Genomic DNA, 22,432 nt, shown 5'->3' on the forward strand with positions numbered 1-22,432 from the left:
ACACGGGACACTGTAGCTGTATCGGTCATGGGACTTTCTCAAAGTGGTACACGCACCGACACGGGGCTTCATTCTATGAGCTCGATATATGGTCGAGGCATCGGTGTCGCAGGACCCATCACTAGTATTCGGTATGTAGTGTGTTGTATCTAGTATGTACTATGTAGTATTCAGTATATAGTATCTTATCTGGAAGCAGGACTACAGCTGATAGAAAAAAGTGCTTTGAAAAAATTAACAAGTGGTCATAGGGACTTGAATGGATTTCTCAGAAGTGAACAGTTACCTGTGAGTTAAGTATCACCTCTTTCAGGACTACAAGTGTTAAGAATCACTGGTGTTTCTTTAGCATTTTCATTCACAGTCATCAAACACAGCCCAAGACGCTAGTTTGGCTAACATCACGCAGGCTAATTCTTTATGTTCACAAACAGGTGAATAAAAAGTTTCTTTTGTTTAGTCTGTCTTCTTGGCCTTGTTTTTTACTGGTCTTAGAACCAGTGTGTGAGATATAGGGGGGTCTTGTCCCTGTACCAAACATGTTGGCAGCATTTTTATTTAAAATAAGCACACTCTGAATGACGTTTTTCAGTTTATCCAAGGTTTTAATTATTTACAAACCATAAATTTGTTCTTGTCTACATTTTTCACAGCATCCCGACTCCTTTCGAGCTGAGGTTGAATATGAAACCTGTACTTCTTATACAGTAACACAAAAAGCTGAGGAATGAGTACAAAATGTTTATTAAAAGCTTATGCCTGCTCTCTCCACAACTCATCTTATACAAATGGATATAGCTCTGTGATTGCACACCAAAATATTCAACATCAATCAAAAGAAAACAGGCCTGGTTCCCAGAAGAGGGAAATCTTTACATTCAATGTGTTGTTCATTTGTTTTTAAAAGAAATGAGGACTGTGACGACGTTAAATTCATCATTAGAAAAATTTACAGTCAGGACAAAAACTCAAAGAAAACTTTTACATTTACACAAGATAGTTCAGGAAGAACAAAATGCTTCACAATACATCAAAAAGCAATATTTACAGGCTGGTAGGAGAGGAGTTCATAATGCAGATTTGTGTCCTATCTCAGCTGTGCCTTCATCGACTCCAAACCATCAAACATGTTCTTAAAAGAAGCACAAAAAGTGCTCGGTCAAAGGACGAAAACAAAAAATAGATCAAATCCCCTCTCTCACTGTTACTTCATGAGAGGAACAAATAAAATACACGTTTACACCTTAAGTTCTTTATAAAACTCTCAGTTCACTGAGGACATTAATTAAAAAGGGACAAAGTTCTCTTCAGCAGCCCTCTTCTTCTGAGAAACAGCTCAGCTGATCGGCTGGATAAGAAACAGGTCACAGGCTCTCTGTGATGTTCACAGATTTGTGTGTGAAGAGTTCCGACATGTGTGAAGAAAACTGCAGATTTGTCTCTGTCCTGCCTGAGAGGTCAAAGGTCAAGTCTTAGGGTCTGCGGTCATACTCACTTATCTTCCTCTTGATGTGAGACAGTTTGGACCGCAGATATTTACACCTCTTCTTCTTGATCTCATAATGAGGAGACTGCAAAGGACAAAAAAAATACCCAAAATATTTTATATTTTTGATATTTTATATAAATATTTTATATAATTTTTGATTTCATTCTTTTTTTTTTTAAATAAATGAGGACACTTTTTTTGCTTTTCATTCTTAATTACTTGGACCTATACAGAAGAAGAGTAGGGCCACCAAGAAAAAAATTTTGTTACTATTTTCTTCTGAGGAAAAAGTCAGAATTCTGACTTTAAATCTCTGAAGTGACTTTTTTTCTCAGAAAAAAAAGATGTTTTTTTTTTAGGGGCCCTGATCCTCTTACATAGAGACCAATTTGAGACAGCAAGTGCCAGATAAAAAACACCCTTTCTTGACATTTCTAATTTCAAACTTGAACAATAAGATAAATGTGATTGTTGGAGGAAGTGGGGTGAGATTATTGGTGGTTTAGTCATTAAGGATGCATTTTTAAGACTAGATCAGAAAGAAAGACAAAAGCATCTTTATCCACAGGGGGCACCAGAACTGATGGGGTAGGTTGATTGTACAACTTAGCACAGTGGGCTTAGCTGTCCATCATAATGTTATCAAAGAGGCTTTCTGTCTTTTTGCTGTAAATAGATTCATATTCTATCCAATCAGACCACAGATACTTAGAAACAGAATTAGAAATAACATTTTGTCTCTGATAATCTCATTTCTAATCATCAACTGTCTACAGGCAAATACGTAAAAGGTATAGCTTTTAAAAATCCATTATCAAGTACTCACAGGGCTTTTTGAAGAGGTAAAAATAACATTTTCAAACAATTTTCAGTAAAAATGGAAGAAAAATGTTGGAAAAAAACAAATATTAAAAACTCACCTTCTTGAGACTCTTCAGTCTGGTGTATTCGTCCATGGCATCCTGAGATTACAGAGGCAGAGATCAGTCATATTAATCCACCCATCAGAAGACAGAGTAATCATAAATCACTTTACTTTCATTAATCAGACCAACTTTTTAAATGTTAACTAGTTTAAACATTTATTAGACACACTGAGCCCCTGATGTCCCATGATGAGATTATTTTTATCTCCAGTGCAGGAGTTAACGTGTGTGTGTACAGCAGCAGTAATGACATTATTTGCTCCTTTAAGTATTTGTGGTTATTCTTAAAGCTTGGACGTGGACTGTTTGTGATCCCTGAGGAGAAACTTAAATATTTAAAATAAATTTATTTAGGTTTGAGTTTTAAATGATTCTGAAGATTCAGAAAAGAAGCAGTTAATTTTATATTCTGTCAAATTAAGTTTTCATCTATCGATGCCTGACACAACCCCCAACCAAGCCGGGGCACAAGCAGTGTTAATTTTGGCTGCTACTTTAGTTTTAGTCTTAAGACAAAAATACCTCTTGTTTTTTATTCACAACTAGTCTTTTTTGACCTCGATAGTTTTTGTAAGCATGCATCTAATCTTGACTCAAAGTAAAAACTTCTTCTCTCTTTGGATTAATTCATGTAGCATTTTAATGATTGGTGTTAAAGTTGTACCAGGTGTTTATTTTTTCTCTGAACACTTTCTCTTGTGCAACAGCTTGGTGTAATAATTGATCCTGGACTTCCCTTCTAATGTAAAGCTGCTGATCTGTAGAGAAAGAAATGTTCCATACACGTTAACAAAAGTGGAGTCCTGGAAGAATGATCTGTACTCCAAGTCAAGTACACAGAAAACACTCTTTCTGTGGACAGTGTCTATTTTTAAATCTCTGGCTCATAAAGAAGTGCTATGAACTCAATACAAGGACAGAGTTTCACTTTTATGACTTTTAGTCCTTAAATGCACCTGTAGTGGCAGACACAGTGAACAGTTTACTGCACTCTGAGCTGCGTCTTCATGGACTGAAACTTCTAAACCTCTCAGTACATGTGTTTAATACATCAAAATGGAGCTGGCTGCTAACGCTAACAGCAGCAAAAACACGTCAAACAGACGTCAGCCCATGAGCTGGTTATGGTTTTGTCACTAACATGCGCCATGGGTTGTAACTTAGGTTAAAGAGTCGGTAAGTTTTAATCTATTAATAAGAGGCTTTTGGTTAGAGTGAAAGTTAATCTGACACAAAGCTGGTCAACTTGCACCATCTACTGGCAGGAGGATGTCCTGCTTTTGATGAAGTCTAACCAGAGCATGGTTATGATGAGATAAATATTAAATGAAAATAAACTGATTAAAAAATAAAAAGCTCTCAATAAATCTCACTTTGACATTAATTTAACGAAAACAAGAACACCTTCTCTACTTTTATCTGAACCTCTCTGTCTGCGATCAGGACTGCACTCTGAAAGAAGGTCAGACTCACCAGGAACTGAGGGCTGCCCTCAGGGTGTCGGTCTAGCTCTCGGTCCAGATCTGCCAGGTCCTGGTTTATACCATCCAGCTCCGCCTGTAGACTCTTGTATTCCTGATGATCCAGATCAAACTCACGTTTGTAGTTCAGACGCTCTTGTTCGTCCAAAATTGAAGGAAACAAACTGCAGACAGACACAAAAAATAATACAGCTTTTAGAGGAGGGGGTGATTAGCCTGTTTCATCACTAACTGTTCCTTTAATTTCACTTACACGCTGAAGTCCTCCTCCTCTAGGTCGTCTCCAGACTCCATGCCAGGGTCATAATCCCTCACTCTGGGTTTCAGGATACCAACAGAGCTGCTGATGTCTGAATCTCTAAAAGCACAAAAACAGATGACTTTAAACTCAGATTCAAACCTTGTGACATGAATGTTGTGCCCCATCAGACACAAGCCAGAATATAAACACAGTTACACAACACTCAACTTCCTGATGCCAGCAGGTTAGTCATCCTCAGAGGACAGACAGGATATACCAGCTTTGTTTGAATGACTAAGAACCTATCAGTACTTTAGTACCAACAGAGGAGGAACCAGGAACCCCAAAAAAGTGAACACATGAGGCTTATCTCAAGCTAAGGTGTTCAGCTCACCCTGGCAGGTAGAGAGGTTTGTTGTTGTCCACCTCGTTCAGGTAATCTCTGGACCCTCCAACGTGAGGATTAGGATCATTCAGTGGCACCTCTGGGTCACCTGACACGTTCTTCACCTGGGGACAGAGACAGGGGAGACAGTTTAACAGAAGAACTCCACAGCAGATGATGCCATGACAGCCAGTGAGTGTCAAAAACTGAGGGTCAAAATAACTGTTCAAGTCAGGGACCACCAGATGTGTCCCCCATCTGGCTCCACTCTGTTGCAAGTTACAGGACCACCAGACAACAGGAGTCCCAAGACTGAAGAGTTCCCTTGATTCCTACCCCACTGTTAAGCCTCTCCTCCTTCATGGGCTAAAAACCTCAGACCTGTTGACTCCTGCCGTGGCTGCACTCATTATGTTGGTTTGTTGTTGTAATCAAGCTTAATACCATCTGGTTCTCACGTGATTTGTTTTATTTTGAAAGTCACTGAGTGTTTGAATGTGGTTTCCATGCACTTTTGGTCCTGCTCAATCTTTGTGTACATTGATGTGTCAGAACTCCAGCATCTGGCAAAAGTAGGAGGCTTCTATATGTGATGTGTCCAGCTTGCAAAGAGTGGATCCAGTGTGAGGTGACACATTGGCTTGAATAGAAACCTATTTGATCCAGTGCTGTGTAAGAATGGGTACTGAATTAGGTGCTTTTGTAGGTACCGACCAAATTCTGTCAAAAGTATTGGGTACCGATTCACGTAAAATCAAAAGGTACCATATCATATCTAAATGCATCCTTGTGACGGTGAGGGAGTGGAAGAGTAGGTGATTTTCCATGCTGGACGTGAACACAGCATTGCAAGGTTGTATACTGAAGAAAAAATATGTTGAGTTGAAAAAACGTATACTTTATTATTAAATAAATTAATATTTTTTACACACAACACAACACAAAAAAGCACCAAAAATTTGTACCGTTGAGTACTGGTACCAATTGCCAGGTACCAGATATCATTTCAAATGTGAACGGTACCCATTCCTAGTGCTGTGACAGAATGAAGCTGGACTGGAGATGCATCTGGTGTATTTTAGCTTTTAGTGTCCATCGTCCATAAGATGAATCTAGAGTTCTCCTCTGAAAACCAGTGAAAACACAAAGAGTAAAGACCTCATTTGTGATTCTTCTTTGGAGCTTTGGGGGCTGCAAGCTGAGTTGCTTACAACCTTAGTTCACTGGCAGATTAAAGTCCTTCATGCAGTCATGTTTAAAAGTTCAAAGAAGACAGAGATGAGAGTTTGGAGTCCAATCAGATGCCAGCAGCCAGGTTGGACTACAGTCAGGACTGTTCCTCTAAAGCCCTTATGGGCAACAGCAAAACAAAAGACCTGGGCCTGTATTCACATCCAGCCATTAGCCATGAAAACGGGCTGTTTGTACTAATGGTGGGGGGAAAGGATTCGGGGTATGCATGACGCAGACTAACGCCCCAAAAGAGCATCAAAATAAGTCCTTAAAGATGGTCACCATTGAAGACAAGATATGCATAAAGAACGGACAGCAAGGGATCGAATGAATCCTTTGGAAAAGTACAATGATGTTGAGTTTTACAGCAAATTTAGATTAAGAGGCACAGCATTTTTCATGTTTATTGCTGTTTATTAGGAGTATGCATGTTCAATTTGAATTTGTTGGATAGGGGGCAGCCATGTTGCCTTCAAAGTGTAATTAACTGGACAACTTTTTGGAAGTTGCGCATGGGGCTAACGCAAAATTGGCCGTTCCATAACCGTACATTAAGACTAATGATTCTGTTTGTGCAATGACTGGACATGCTTATGGGCCCAGATCCATAGAAATATTACATTTTAAGCAACAGAACCCAAGGTATGGCTCTTTTAAAAAAGTTTGTGGTCATGAAAGACTCATGGACCTCTCATCATCATTCATTTAAACAGGGGGAATATGAGACCTGTGCAGGCTGATGTGGAACGTATGTTGTGTCTGCGCTGATGCTTTCACACAAATGAAGTGTGTAACAGATACTTAAGGTCCTTTGAGGCTGAGGATTGATTCTGGGAGTCAAAAATGAAGGAATGAGCCAACAGAGCCACAAAGAAACCAAAAATGCAAAGAAAGAGGTTTAACACAACAGATGACCAGCACTGAAGACCTGCAGTAACACAAATATTCAGAATGTGATCAAACAACCAGCGACAACAGTGATATGTAGTCAACATCTCTAGTTTGGAACAGCGTACGGAGGGTCATGTGATTTATGAGCCCAGCCCATGCATCAGAGAGGCTTTGTTTCAAATGAAAGAGAGGTGTGTATTCAGCAGCACAGAGGCTTTAATGAAGAGGATTTTTAAATCCAGGGAGGGTACGATACAGTGTTTGTTTGTGGACTGGCTGACACATTTCTAATTAAAGAAAGCCAACACTTATCTCATCAATCTTTTATTTTCTAAAATATTTCAGTCTTAGATTTGGAGATCTAACATTTCTGTATTTTTCCTCGATAAAAATGTGTAGCCTGCGGTTTGAGTCACTTCAGGCTATTCTGGCTTCTGTCCTACTTTACGCTCCATAAACCTGTTCCCTCCGTGCGATAAACATTCAGCTGTGTGTGGTTTTTCCTCAGGACCGACCGGTTCGTCTGCTTCTGCCTGCATGCCTAAATACCTGTGATACCATCACTACATGAAGAGGAAGCCTGAGACAATGATTCTAGTCAAACGCCAAGCTTTGGACTGCTGAGAAATGTCACTCAGCTGGAATGGAAAGTATGAAAAGACGTTAAAACTTTCATTGGTGTGTTGCTGTTCTTCGACAAAAACATGACAGGGCTTTAGCTGGAAAACACTTGGATTGGTTTTTATGATCAGCTTTAAGTTGAGGATTTTAAAGAGGTGTTTAGGTTCTCTAACAGGTGGAGGATCACATTTTCACTACACGTCATCCTGACGGCACAGCCTGAGCGTAGCTTCACAGACCACACCCAGAAACTACGAATGAAACCATCCTAACCTGCCCCTGAGACACACAAACACACACGCAATCTCTCCCTAACACACACACTTTCTTCATCGTACAAACTTATGGGTCATGTTGTTTCTGCTGTTTCTTTACAAATGCCCCACATCAACGCAGATGTGTCTGCTCCTTTAAATTAAATCATTCTCTCATGGAAGGAGAATGTTTTTTATTTTTTATTTTTAAAAAGAAAGAAAAAAAACATTTGTCCTTTCTTATGGTTTTGGGGTATTTATCAGTTGACTTTGTGAGGAGGACTTTCTGTTTAAAGATCACACAAACAACTCTAAAAAACAAGCCCTGACAAAGTTTCTCCTCTAATTTCAGTTTCAGTCTAGGGAGGAAAAAAACAGACCAGTAGGAAATATACCAATGTTACATTTTTTAACTACTTCTTTCAGTGATATCTGTAAAAATCATTCACAGGGTGAGCTCAAACATACTTGTGCCATCATTACAGACTGATAAAATCAAACCTCACCTGTCTGTCAGGTGTCTCCTGATCCCAAATGATCAGTGGTCAGTTTTCTGCAGAGTTGCATGCTGTGTAAACATCAGCAAACTCTGCTTCTGACCAAGGAACATGTTCTCCATTAGGGGGCGGTATGAGTAAATTTGCTAGGATGTTTTTCTGGCAGGATCAGGATTGTTTTTCATTTTCAGACTATTTCAACTAGTAAATAACATTTTTATATATCATCCTGCTTTCTGAACTAACTTTATGCACCAATTTGTGTCTTTTTTGCACCAACTTTAATCTGGCCTTGTGTCCTCTAATGTGTTCTTGAACATTTTCACACTGTGATAAGAAGCTTCATTTAAGCTGTAAGAGTTTTTGAGTTTCTGCTGAATGTACAGAGCTTTAGCTTCATACAAGTAGCCTGTGCACAGTCCAAATGTAGCTTAGTGAGACATTTATAGGCAGACTTTGGTTTTCTGTGTAACCTTGACAGAAAATGTAAGCGTACACATCACTTCATAATTCATATATTGTGAGATGAAAGCTGGGGCTGTATGAAGCAACTTTGTAGGACATGCTTTATGAAAACAGTAACACACTGACTCACCCACTCCCCGATGCTGTTGTGCAGACCATCATTGACGACTTTAACTTCCTCCCACAGGATGCGTTCTGGGCCCCAGCGCCTGATCTGGTTGCGGGTCTTCACAGCAAACACCAGCAGGATGATGAGGGCCACAAACACCAGAAAGCCTAAGACAATTGCGATCGCCTGAGGGGAGAGCAGAACGTCAGGCGGCTGAAATTACATCCAGTCAGACTGAATGACGGGAGGTCTGAAGAGACTCTTCAAACACAAACAGTGGATCAATCCACGGAAATCCCCTTACAAAGACGCTCCCTCCATTCACAAACAAAAACACTAATGAACCAATTTTACATTTAAGAAGTTAAAAACTACTCAGAACAATCCACAATCTACAACGATCCGCTGAGCTGAGCTGTGTACTGCTTTTAGCTCTGTATACTGAGTTTCAGATGAATGGTCTACCCTCCTACATTACCTGTCTTTTACCAGCTGTCTTATCAAAAAAATAGAAATGCCCCAGGAACTAACTCAAGAAACAGATTCCCTCAAAAAAGGGCACGGGAGAGAAACAACTCTTCTGTAGGAAACTGTTTTTTCTCAGGTGGTTGGATCATGTGTCCCATATTTACAGAGACTACAGCTCATGAAGCAGGAAACCCAGGGCGTTCCTGATATCCCCCTCTAACACAAACTGTCCTGTCTTCCAGATAAAGGCATAAAATCCCCAAAATAAAACTTTGAAAAAGAAAACCTATGTAAAACAATCGCTGTGTTTGATCTAGGGGGACATCATGGAGAGCTTCCCTGAGTTAGTGTTTTACAATTTCCTCTGTGTTGAAGGCTCTGTGAGGACTGTATGCTTGGTGTTGATAGCAGTGACACCTTGAACTGGAATCTGTAGTGTTTTTCTAGGATAAAGACTCCAAGTTCCCCACGAGTACCATCACCCACTGTTCTGAGGACGTGCCAAGGTTTGCATTTGTTTTGGAGAGGAGATCTTCTTTATAACGCTACTTCCTTTTGTTTAAGAAACAACTTTTCTCAGGATGCAAAGCCACGAGGTAATGTATTCATTGTACTTACATAGAGCTATTGTTTGAAATGTGACAACAGTCAAAACTCAGATTGTAGTTTGGTAAACAGCGGGTAATAGTCCTGATCCAGCAGAGCTGCCGATGGCTATGTCCTACCAGAGCTCATCTACCAACTCCAACCTCACCAAGCAGAGCTAACGTAACCTCACTCTTTATTTTAGTGATAGACTCTCAAGTTTGAACAGACCACTGCAGAATAACTGCTGACTGTGGGTTGGAATAAACATCATCACAAACAGTTTAACTTGTGTTTTATCCTGTGCTCCATCACTCTCCTGTTTAGCTTTCTTCTGCTCTTACATCCTTTTTCTTTTGACAATCCAGCTCCAATGATCATCATTACTACAAAATTAATCCTAGAAATATCGTTCAGCACAGAAAACGGATACATCTTGCTTTTCACTGCTAAACTTTGCAGGCCGGGGGTGCGTCATCAAGGGACTTTTTGTCTTTGTGCCTAAGTTGGATTCTTGTTCCTTTAGGAAAATCTGACCTGACCACAGATAATGAAAAATAAAATATAAAGATAACTAATTTTGATGCTGATAACCTCAATTTAAATTGTGTATTATGAAAAGGCAAATACATAAAGTGTGACTATTTCAAGATCATTCAAAACAGTGGTTCTCAAACTTTTTTCAGTGACGTCCCCCCTGTGAAATGTTTTTTTTCTGCCAAGTACCTGCTTAGCACAGTTTTGGTTGGAAAAAGGATTTTGAACACAGCCCTGTACTATTTGTGTCTGCTGCATATGATTTCAGTTTATGAACTTAAACTTGTCTAATTCAAACATTAGTTGAATAAACTGTAATAAAGGAATTTTGCCTGGTTGCTATTTTTTGAATATACATTTTTGAAGTGTCCTTGTGTACCCCCAGGGGTACACCTACCCCCATTTGAGAACCACTGACTTAAAAAGTCCTCAAAAGGCCTTTAAGCAGTATACTCCACATGGAGCACATCCTGCAACTTAAACACATTATTTATTTTATACTTCGACATATGTTGATCCCTCGATTCAAAAATATAAAGATTTATACCTTTCTCTGTAGAGACATCAGACCTCACTGACAAACAGGGATTTCTCTAATATATGGTGTATGAGCTGATTAAACATAAATCATAACATCTGCTTTTGTCATTCTGCAACAGTCAGTCTTGGGAAAAGGGTTGTGTGCATCTCTGCACGGTGTAATGAACCAAGACCAGGCCCAGCTTTCAGGGATGAATGCGCCAGCTGGGTGTTAACTATTATAGGTCTATTGTGTTAGTGATACAAAATGATATGACACAGCCCAACCACAGAGCCCAACCCTCGCTCAGCCTCCAGCGAAACCACGAACGTACCTCCTGAGGCTCCACCACGCAGTAGTGGTACAGGTACTGGTTGAGGAAGATGCCCTGGGCCTGGGTCTGGGTCTGGTACTGGGCACACAGCTGGCGGATCTGGGTGTAGTAGACGGACCCTGAGGACTGGGCAGTCGGGTTCACAGCCACCAGGTACACGATGGTGGCGATGATCATGAGGAACGCCAGGATAGCACAGATGATGATGGTGGCCAGGTAGAAGCTTGGCTTCTGTGCTGCGCTCTGCCTCGAAACCACCAGAATGAAGATGATGAGCACAGCGATGAAGGTGATGCCGCTGATGGCGATGATGAAGCCTTTGCCGGCTCTGGGATCCATCTGTGCTCCTCCATAGCCATAAGAGCCACCTCCAACCCCGCCATAAGAGCTGCCATAAGCGCCTCCGTAAGAGCCGCCGTATGCGCTACCATACGCGCTTCCGACTGCACTGCCGCCATATGAGCTGCCGTACCCGCCATAACCTGGGACCAGGCCTCCGCCCCCTAATCCCATCAGGCTCATGTCGTAGTCCCACGCCAATGTGGACGCCACGCACGCAAACACTGCCACACACATGATGATGATGATGATGGAGAGGATCTTCATCACGCCTGGAGGAGACGTCCAGCGGTAGTAGTGCAGCATCTTGTCTTGGGGGTAGTAGAAGGTTGGGTTCGACATGAGCTCACTGTGTCTGTGCCGGCTGCTGTGGCTGCGGGGGAGGAAGAGGAAGAGGAAGAGGAGACCAGGTGAGTACGTGGAATGGTTCCAAACCTCATCACTCATCATGCAGAAAACATGTAAAGATGTTTCTGACTTTCATCTGTAATAGGAGCACAGCGCCATCACTGGCACGTTGATGCTTTTTTTTGGAATATATTCAAACACGTCATAAAGTCGTGCTGTTTCCTCATGTTTGAAGCGTTAGTCAGACAGAAACCTTCTCAGGGAGATGATGAACATGAAGTTCATCTGTGAGTTATTTAATGACGACTATAGACTGTCATGGTTATATACAATTGTTAATATCAAGGCAAGAGCAGAAAGTTTCTTTGTTGTTATTTGACCAGTTCACCGAATCAATATTGAAGTTGTGGTGTCTGTAAGTCATCCAAGAAATAAAAAAACATTCCCCTCCCCTCAACTAGTGCAAAACCTTCATTGAAAAACACTCAATAATAAACCTCTCATCTATCATCTTTAGCTTTTCACATTCAGGGTCATAAGGGAGCTGAAGCCAATCCCAGCTGAGGTACACTTTGGACAAAACAGGTTGAGGATTGAGCAGCAAAAGAGTTAAAAAAACCTCCTCCTTTGATTTTTTTCATTGTTCAAAAACCTAAAACTCCTTCCTGATGATGCAAAAGCTTCTTTCAGACCTGATTTCTCCTGAAGGGGAGTCAACATGACTGTAATGTAAATCTGTGCTCACTGGTCTTAAATCCAGTGCAGGCAGATTTTGTCTAAAAGTGAGAATCGAAACATCAGAGAGATGCAGAAACTCTCCCAGCAGCACATGGAGCTGATCCTGAGATCTGAGGTTTCTGCTGGGAAGTTTCTTCCCATGAGGTATGTAGCCCTAAAGGGCAAAACAGAGAAAAGGACAACATGGCTGCAAAAAAGGAAACAGTGAAAAGACACAAAGGTATGTTTGTTCTTTTTTGTGTGTGTTTTCTCTTATAATTTTGCATTTTCCTTTTTTGTGTTTTGCACTTCAGGGCCACCGTAGCTGAGACAGAGTGTGGTCTGGCCTCATTGAGACAGTTTTCATAATCTGTTTCAAACTGTGTCTCAGGTTGTCTGCTCCCTCTAAGCTGCTGAACTGTTCTCCTTGGTCCTTGTTAAAATGATGTTGAATCACTCAGATGCAGATGTGTCTGGATGAACTTAAGAAGAGAACAAAAACTCACTGTTTGCTGCCGTTGTTGAGGTATGGAGGAGTGCTGCGCCTGTTGCTCGGCATGATGAAATGAAACTGGAACTAAACCTGAAAAAAAAACAAAAAACAAAACACTTGATTTAATGTGACAGGAGGAAAGAGATTTTTGATATGTGAAATAGCTTTAAAGACCACTGAGGAAAGTATAACACTGTCACAGCTGTTAGCATTTAGTATTGACTTATTGACATGATAGCATCACTCAGTTGCTGCAGATTTGTCGGCTGAACATCCATGATGAGAATCTCCCGTTCCACCACATCCCAAAGGTGCTCTATTGGATTGAGATCTGGGGACTGTGGAGGACATTTGAGTACAGGGAACTCATTGTCATGTTGAAGAAACCAGTCTGAGATGATTCCAGCTTTATGACATGGAGCGTTATCCTGCTGGAAGTAGCCATCAGAAGATGGGTACACTGTGCTCATAAAGGGATGGACATGGTCAGCAACAATACTCAGGTAGGCTGTGGACTTTAAACCATGCTCAGTTGGTACTAAGGGGCCCAAAGTGAGCCAAGAAAGTATACCCCACACCATTACACCAGCAGCAGCAGCCTGAACCGTTGATACAAGGCAGGATGGATCCATGCTTTCATGTTGTTGACGCCAAATTCTGACCCTACCATCTGAATGTGGAGCAGAAATCCAGACTCATCAGACCAGGCAACGTTTTTCCAATCTCCTATTGTCCAGTTTTGGTGTTGCTGTGTGAATTGTAGCCTCAGTTTCCTGTTCTTAGCTGACAGGAGGGTCACCCGGTGTGGTCTTCTGCTGCTGTAGCCCATCTGCCTCAAGGTTGGACGTGTTGTGTGTTCAGAGATGCTCTTCTGCAGACCTCGGTTGTAACCAGTGGTTATTTGAGTTACTGTTGCCTTTCTATCAGCTCCAACCAGTCTGTCCATTCTCCTCTGACCTCTGGCATCAACAAGGACTTTTGTCCCACAGAACTGCTGCTCACTGGATATTTTCTCTTTTTGGGACCATTCTCTGTAAACCCTGGAGATGGTTGTGCGTGAAAATCCCAGTAGATCAGCAGTTTCTGAAATACTCTGACCAACAGCCATGACACATTCAAAGACGCTGCCATGTGACTGGCTGATTAGATATTTGTGTTAACGAGCAGTTAAATTCTACTAAGATATTTTCACAAGAAATTAAACTTAAGATATTGTTTTCATGTTTTTGCAGTTTCTGGTCCAAACAGAGGCAGCAGATATGACACAATAAACATCTACCTAATGCTACACAGGCTCTCTAAGAGTATGGAGGTTCAATAACTGACTGGTTTAAATATGGATATGATCATCTTTGAGAGTTGACATCTGAATGGTTAACTAGGTCATGGTGAATATCTAGGTTATTAGAAAACAAACAGTCAAACAGCCTCCTGTCTCTCTCAGGTGAACCTGTTGCTGTTTCTTCTTCAGGTGTGTTTGTGGTGAAACAAAACAGCAGTTTGTGGGTGGAGAGATACTAACACATACACACACATACACGCACGAACACACACACACACAAACGCAAGGAAACACGCACACACACAAACCGAGACTGCCTTTTTTAAACCGATCAGCTGATAAGTCAGAGACAGATGGTTTCGCTGAGATTGAAAGACAAAACAAAAATACTCTCCCTTTCGGTGCCTTATATCACCTCACGGGTTTGGTAAAGTTGTGTTAATAAATAAAAACAGATTAAAATTTCTAAAATTTCGAGAAATTTAACCTAACTTCTGACATTCCAAGGCAAAACAAACGTCGTTTTAAACTCGCCGTGTTCCCATGAGATCGCTCTTGCTAATCCACGTTTTTCTTCGATCAGTTTAAAGACTAAAGATGTAAATAAGCACGTGCCCATGTGGCTCAAACTGTCCCTTATCACACCCCGTCCTCAGGCTGCATGATAAAAGAGGTTTAAATCGTTTGAAATCGACTCACCTCGATGATGAACCGTGCTATCCGGATAAAAGGTGACGGTGAATCTCTAGTGATGAAGGCAAACAACGCACTGAGCGCGCGACCGCTCAGTTCGTACAAAGAGACGCGCCTACAGGTGTGTGCTGGTCACGTGGTCTCCTCCTCCCTCGACTCCTCCTCAGGTCATACAGGACGAACCTGTCTCTTTCCCCTGGAGCTTTTAGAACAATCAGAGCACAAAGTAAAGACAGGTTTACGTTCACTCTTACTCACAGCAGAGCCGCTCTGTCAGTGCTCAGGTGAGCAGTTTCTGTGAGAGGCAGGTGGTTTCTGAAGAGGGATGGACAATTACACCTCCTCCGTTATTAGTCAGGTGTTACGCCAGGTGTTATTATTTTTCTCACCGGAAGAACAAAGATGTTTTACACCAGTATTTTAGGATATTAACCAGACTTTTGATTCTGAAAAAAAAAAGTTTCTATTTAAACCTAATGAAATTCTGTTTATTACTTTATCTCCTCAGTTTACACGATTCTGTTACTTAAACGCTACTTTATATTCTAATGGGGGAGCATTTACAATGGCCTAAAAAGGCAAGACATTTAAAAAAAAAAAAAAGTATTGAGGGGGAAAACACAAAACTCAAAACTTTTTTTGTCTCACACTTTTTTATTTTTTTCCCCTTCTTTTTTGTGTTTTAAGGTCCTCTGTTTTGTTGTTGTGTTCCTTTCTAGTTAGTTATTTTATTCATTCTCTCTTTTTGCATTTTCTTTTCTGTTTTGCAGTCTTTTGTATTTGCATTCCTTTTTTTTCATTTTCTTTTTATTGTCAAATCACTTTGTGCTCTCTCCGTTTTAGAAATCATTGTTACTTTTACGTATTGTTTCCTTTTGCACTTCAGGGCTACCATAAAATAATCAAAAACAGAAACTCACACTTAATTTCAAACAAATGTTATATAACGACTTTCTCAACATATTTGTTGACACACACACGCACACACACACACACACACACACACACACACACACACACACACACACACACACACACATACACACACACACACACACACACACACACACACACACACACACACACACACTGAACTTCTTGTAAACACACAGTCATGAACATGATGAAATTCACTCTTCCACTGGTAGAAGAATAAAACTGCTGTCATTTGTGGTGACGTGTTTTTCTCGGGGTTGTTTTTATTCATTAAAAATGTATTTATCCTGAACACTTCCTGAACACATCAAAGTTTACAAGAAGTATTAGAAGTTTGATTACAGTCGCTATGTTCATATTAAAAGACAGAAAATAAAAAAATGATAATGGCTCCTTAATGTGTTATAAATTATAAGTCTTGAAATCAAGAACAAACTGGTACAAACAACATTGTACAAACAACTTAAAACTACTTATATAACTCTTGCGTCTCAGGCGTGACAGCAGTTCCTCTCAGAGTTTTAAAAACCAAAAACTCTTTCGTATGATCTGAGGTAACCTGAGGCCTGAAAAAGCTGCCACGCTGCTCTGAGCCTTCCTGAGACACAAAGTGAGATCAACAGGAAAATGCCTCCAGTGCTGCAAAACCTGACACCTGTAAAAAAGAAACAAACACACCTAAGCAGGGTAAAACCTGTCCTCCAGGCTGAGAAGCTGCAAGAGCAGCAGAGGAACAACAGCAGCCATTTTAGGAGCTGACACAGCACTGACATGGAGCTGCAGCATGAGGTCAGGGTCATGTCCCCTGAACCTGAGTTCAGTCTTACTAAAACCAGCGAGGAACCAAGCATCTTCATTTTCCTTTCTCTTTACTGCGAACAAACACGGAGTGGGCAGCTCTGGTTACATCTGAGGACTGGGCCACTGACCTTTTCCAGGATTCAGACTTAAATCTCAGAAATCAGAGACAATAAGTCAGATTCTTTTTAAAAACAAGGATATATCCAGACCCCAAGAGAAGTTATTAACTTTTAAGGCATACAATCTCTACTTTTTGGCAAGAAAATAATACAAGAAACATTTCAGACTTCCAAAAAAAAAGATGTGATCCAGAAAGGTCTTAAGTCGGCTGTGAATTATTATCATTTTTTATTTTTTTTTGTTACTTCACTCACTGTTCAGCTCAGGAGATGATCTGACTCTTCTGACATGTTGTCTCACAATGGAAATAAAGACTTTAATCTATCTATTCATCCCTATGAGTTATAATTAGCTATGTCTAATGAAAGTACAGTTAATGACACACAGCAGGGATGGTACGGTGTGTTTATTTTTTTTATCATGCAGTTTCATCACAGTCAGTTTCAGCAGGTTGAGATGACGTGGTCACATTCTTGAAGAGTGGATCACTGCTTTTAATAAGCACTGTGATTAATTCCTGTTCTCTAAGGCTGGAAGGACGCCCTGAGCGTGTTTACTCATTATCAATCTGTTGAATTGTTGTTCTTTTTAGTCTCTGGGTTTTTTGAAAGATGTATAAAAACTGTTTTATCATGTATACTAATATCATAAATGTTATTACTGTAGAGTGTATTTAGTTACTGAGCAGAAGTTTTATAAAATCTGAGGAAGATGAAACAAAAACCTCTGGTTCCACTCTAGATGACTTCTTTCACACCGTCGCCTTCCGATAATGGTATAAAACAAGTTTTCCGGAGTAATCAGCACAGGTCAATTTCCTGGTAAACCACTTAAAACTCCTGGGACTCAAGGATGTTTTCGAGCGTTTCTGGGCAGTTATGAGTCGGGTAATCTGTTTTTTCATGCAGTGATCCCTTAATCCTTATTTCCCTTTCTTATCCAGGATGTTTCTGTTTTCATGTTGTGTTGATTCTGGCGCCTCCTCTGTATGAAATCAATTGTGTGTTGTTGTTGGTTTTTTTGCGATGAAGACTACATTTTCCATGAGTACCACCACTCACTGTGTTACAGATGTGTCTTATTTGTTGAGAAAGTTAAAAAGAAATGCATACAGATCTTTTTTTTTTTTTACAACTCAACTTCTTCAAAGAACTTGCCTTAAGTTATGAAATTTGACATGACAACGACTTAACATTTAGCTACACTGTCTTAATTTCCTCTGTCACAGCCCTGGCGTCATGGAGTGAATAGAATAGAATAGAATAGAATAGAATAGAATAGAATAGAATAGAATAGAATAGAATAGAACTTCATTGTCATTGTAACCTGACAACGAAATTGAAGTCACAGCAGCAATCAAGAAAACAAAAGTAAGAAAGTGTATAGAAAGTGCAAAAAGGTCCATAAGAAAATAGATGATGACAGTTTGTCCATCATTGTCCAGTTCAGCCAGCCTCCACCTCCACAGGGTCCAGGACTGAGCTTCTTCAGTCATGCTCCATCTCTATCTCCTGGATCCTGTCTGCTCAAAGCAGGTGAAGCTCTTCCAATGTTGCGTTGGTGTCTGATGTTAGCTCCATTAGCTATATCTGTGAATAGCATGATGTTACTCTGCCTTCTGGTATTCCCTCTGTTGCTGGGTTAGCACAGCTAGCTCATCCATCTTATTGGAGATAGATGGATGAAAGGACAGGTCCATGTCCTCACTTCTTAGCTCACACTTGAGAACCAGCACATCATTCTCACTTCCTTCTCCTCACCTTGTGGGGAAACATCAGGCCTTACACCACTTAGCACTGACCTGCTACAGGCTGCTAACAGCTGAGTTCACATGTAAACAATGCAGCCATGGTTACATGTAGGATCTCCAGACAAACACAGGAGAAAAAGTAGTAAAAATATCACTAAAGCCACAAAAAGTTTGGTGTCCATGACCAACAAATGAGCCATACAAAGTAATTATCCACTCCAAATACAAAGATTATGAAAAAGAGACGAAAAAATTACAAGACAAAGAAAAGAGAGCTGTCGCAAAAAGCAGCCATAGCCAACAGGGCGGCGCCTCGCAACCCATCAACTCAGATGTCCCAATAAATGTCTGAATACCGTCAACATGCACACTGTTTCACTCTTTAGTCCTTGAGGAGCAGTGAAGTATTCACAATCTGACATGATCATTAAACAGGCTGAGGGATGAATAACCTCTCAGCTTTATTCACAAAAAATCTAACCTGAACACAGGAACTGAAACTCAGAACAAAGAAACAACCAATCACTGATGATCTCATCTACTCTGCAGGTCATGAAGAGGTATCAGCAAAAGAGTGAGAATATTTCAACACCAGTTCAGTATCTTCAAAGAAGCCTTCTTAGATGCAGCATTTTTTAATTGTTTTCTTGCTTGCAGCTGTAAAATCTCCTCAGAGTGTCTTTGACTCTGTTGAGGTTTCAGCTGCTTAACATTTTTTGTCGCAGCTGGAGATTATTGTTTCATTCTTTATTTTAATCTCTTCCTGAGTTATATCTATGTGCTCCTGGTCATGGGTTGTTCTCAGGTCAGCAACAGCTACTGTTAAATGTGCAACCCTGGATTTACAAACCGCACACACAGGTTTAGGAGAAACATGTACTGCTATCCAGACAATGACTTCTTTAAAAAAAACCTTAGAAGACCTTTATCAATAAATTTAACTTAACTGTTTGTTACCCCTTTTTTCTCTTTGTACAGGATGTTTGCTGGAGGTAAACACAAACACTCAACCTTTGAAATATCAGACAAACAGTGTTTGTCTTTGGTTTCACTGGAAGTATGAACGCTAGGATTGTGTTTCTATTTAGCTCCTAGTTTTGTTTCTTTGACACATTTTGTTTTCAGTAAAGACTAAAACAGGGAAATTCCAACCTAAAATGTTTCTGAAGTGTCACATACAGGCAACACAAATTAATTGACAGCCTCTCTGCTGCTTTGATTCAGTGTCTCCATACTATAAAATGTAATAGAAAACCACAGGGACAGCACAGAGCTTTTTGAGACTGTCAGAGAGGATGCCAGAGAGAGCATCTCTTGGTCTGGGCTTTTTTTTATCCCCTCAAAACACCAAGTCCAGGTGATCTGGATCAGAATCTCTGATATATATATTTTTTTTAATTATCTCTCCAAACAACTCACCTGAACACCTTCTAACTTGTTTTATGTAGCATATTTCAAAAACAAATAATAAAGAAAGAGAGAACAAATCTAAGAGGTCATCATGGATAAATGTAAATAAAACAGAATGTAAGTGATGGAGCAGTGAGTGTTTAACGGCAGAAGTGCAAAAAGTCATAAATTGTGGTGAACAAAGAAAAACTGACGAGAAACATCAGGGGAAACCTGAGGATCTACGTCCGAGAGGGGGCTAAGATAGGAAAGAGGCTCCTAGATTTGTGGCTTGCTTACTGTAAGCATTTAGAAAAAAACACTCGCGGACTTTCTATTAATTATTTTGAAATTTTTTTTTTTTTTTTTTTTTTTTTTTTTTTTGCATTTTTGCATTTTTGCATTTTTTTCAGGCTGTATTAAATTTTTGATGGAACAAACATTGGATGTGTTTTTAAATGATGCCACGGCAAGTAAATTTTAATTTAAAGCAGTCTTTGTAATGCTCATGGATTTGTGCGTAAGCAGTCTGCTTGATCGTGCGTAAGGACGCACATCTCTTCCCCTGGTTCTGTAGCTCTCCATGGTTGCTATGTTTCCTTTTAAGCTCATCATTTATACAATAACAAAACCTCAAGCAGTAAGGACCGCGTTTGACTCGAGTTTTACTCCACGATTTTGACTAAAATTCATCTATTTTCTACGCACTTGTCACTACAATACAAAGAATAAAGACTCCCCAAGGTTTTCCAGAGTTAAGGACACCTTTTACCATGGAAAATGTAAGATCTGAGCTCTGAACGATGTCCGGTCTGAAACCGACACGATGCTAACATTGGTTAATGCTAAAACTTGTCGACGACTTTGTTTGATTCATTGTTAAATGAAGTTTTATTGTAGATTCAAGTTTAAATCATGAATGTTAGAGTTAAAATAAATATGTTCAAGTCCTTTTCAATCACAGACAAGTCATGTGGTGGTGAAAATATGAGCGAACAACTTTAACTAGTTTGTTATCCTCACTGACCTTAAATGTCTGACTTTAAACAATAGTTTTATAACTTCTGGTTTTTATAAATAATTTGATGGTTCATTGCTCTTTTAAGCTGTCATATAAAGAAAGCAATTAATGATTTTTTTTTTCAGTTTTGCTTGTTTCTTAATATTAAAATGTTTATGGTGTCAGGATGTGATTTAATCCTGCTGAAGAAAGGATTAAACATAGATTATGATGGCGTTTCGGGAGTTGAACCTTTGAATATTTGGGGGTAAAGTTTGTCTATACTTTCCTAGTTTAAAACTTATCATTAATGAAAATATAATAACCAGCAGCTTTAAGCTTTATTTCGTTTGTTTTTTGCTTTGCTAACAGATAAGGTGTGAATGTTTCTGACTTCATTTAATCGGTTTTTAACCGGGTAAAACTCGGGTCACAGACTTGATGCCGATGTTTCTCAGCCCAGGGTAACTCATGCCTTAAAGAGAGGTTAAAACAAATCCTGGAGCGTATTTAAGCTCGAGTTGATCCATTATCAATCATAAAACATTTGTCAGGGTTGAATCTAATGTCTGAATCCTCTTTTGTTTTCTGTTAAAAAAGTTTTATTGTTAACTCTGATGGAGCTGAGTAAATCAAACAGACTGAAAGTTTGTTCAGACTTGTTTTATTTCGCCTGCGTTCAGTGTTTAACAGCAATTTTTATTGTCTGTATAAATTAAAAGAGGTAAGTGACCGTAAGAGCTGAACCTGTTGTCCTTTGGCATGAAGCTCAGCCAAATGTGTAAATTACGCACAGCACCTCTCTCTGTGTTTTTGCACAAGTAAACTCCTATCCTACAGATGTTAACCTCTGTGACAAAATGTAAAACTATGATTAAAAGTCAAAAAATATAATAACGAATAAAAAATTAAAAAAAAAACGATCAATCAAAGCCACTTGCGGACTTTCAATGAGTTATTTTGAACCTTTTATTTGCATTAAATTTCATGTTTTATAAAAATATTGATGGAACAAACATTGGATGTGTTTTAAATTATGCCACTGCAAGTTTATTTTAATTTAAAGCAGTCTTTGTAATGCTCATGGATTTGTGCGTAAGCAGTCTGCTTGATCGTGCGTAAGGACGCACATCTCTTCCCCTGGTTCTGTAGCTCTGGTTGCTATGTTTCCTTTTAAGCTCATCATTTATACAATAACAAAACCTCAAGCAGTAAGGACCGCGTTTGACTCGAGTTTTACTCCACGATTTTTACTAAAATTCATCTATTTTCTACGCACTTGTCACTACAATACAAAGAATAAAGACTCCCCAAGGTTTTCCAGAGTTAAGGACACCTTTTACCATGGAAAATGTAAGATCTGAGCTCTGAACGATGTTCGGTCTGATACCGACACGATGCTAACATTGGTTTATGCTAAAACTTGTCGACGACTTTGTTTGATTCATTGTTAAATGAAGTTTTATTGTAGATTCAAGTTTAAATCATGAATGTTAGAGTTAAAATAAATATGTTCAAGTCCTTTTCA

The 22,432-nt window shown here is 39.7% G+C and overlaps 1 protein-coding gene across 1 annotated transcript; it reads right to left on the minus strand.

The window, feature by feature from the left end:
• Positions 1 to 636: 636 nt before the first annotated feature.
• On the minus strand, positions 637 to 15,071 carry oclnb (occludin b). The gene is made up of 9 exons (XM_074671171.1): positions 14,915 to 15,071; positions 12,947 to 13,023; positions 11,037 to 11,748; positions 8,614 to 8,778; positions 4,532 to 4,647; positions 4,150 to 4,254; positions 3,889 to 4,060; positions 2,410 to 2,451; positions 637 to 1,571 (listed from the first exon to the last, which is right to left on the minus strand). Exons 2-9 carry the CDS (start codon positions 12,997 to 12,999, stop codon positions 1,473 to 1,475), a joined length of 1,464 nt encoding a protein of 487 aa, XP_074527272.1. The 5' UTR covers positions 13,000 to 13,023; positions 14,915 to 15,071; the 3' UTR covers positions 637 to 1,472.
• Positions 15,072 to 22,432: the final 7,361 nt, after the last annotated feature.

Source organism: Halichoeres trimaculatus, unplaced genomic scaffold, assembly GCF_033239565.1.
Source record: "Halichoeres trimaculatus isolate MK-OKI-2021-1 unplaced genomic scaffold, fHalTri1.1 fHalTri1_scaffold_5, whole genome shotgun sequence".
Classification (NCBI taxonomy): Eukaryota; Metazoa; Chordata; class Actinopteri; order Labriformes; family Labridae; genus Halichoeres; species Halichoeres trimaculatus.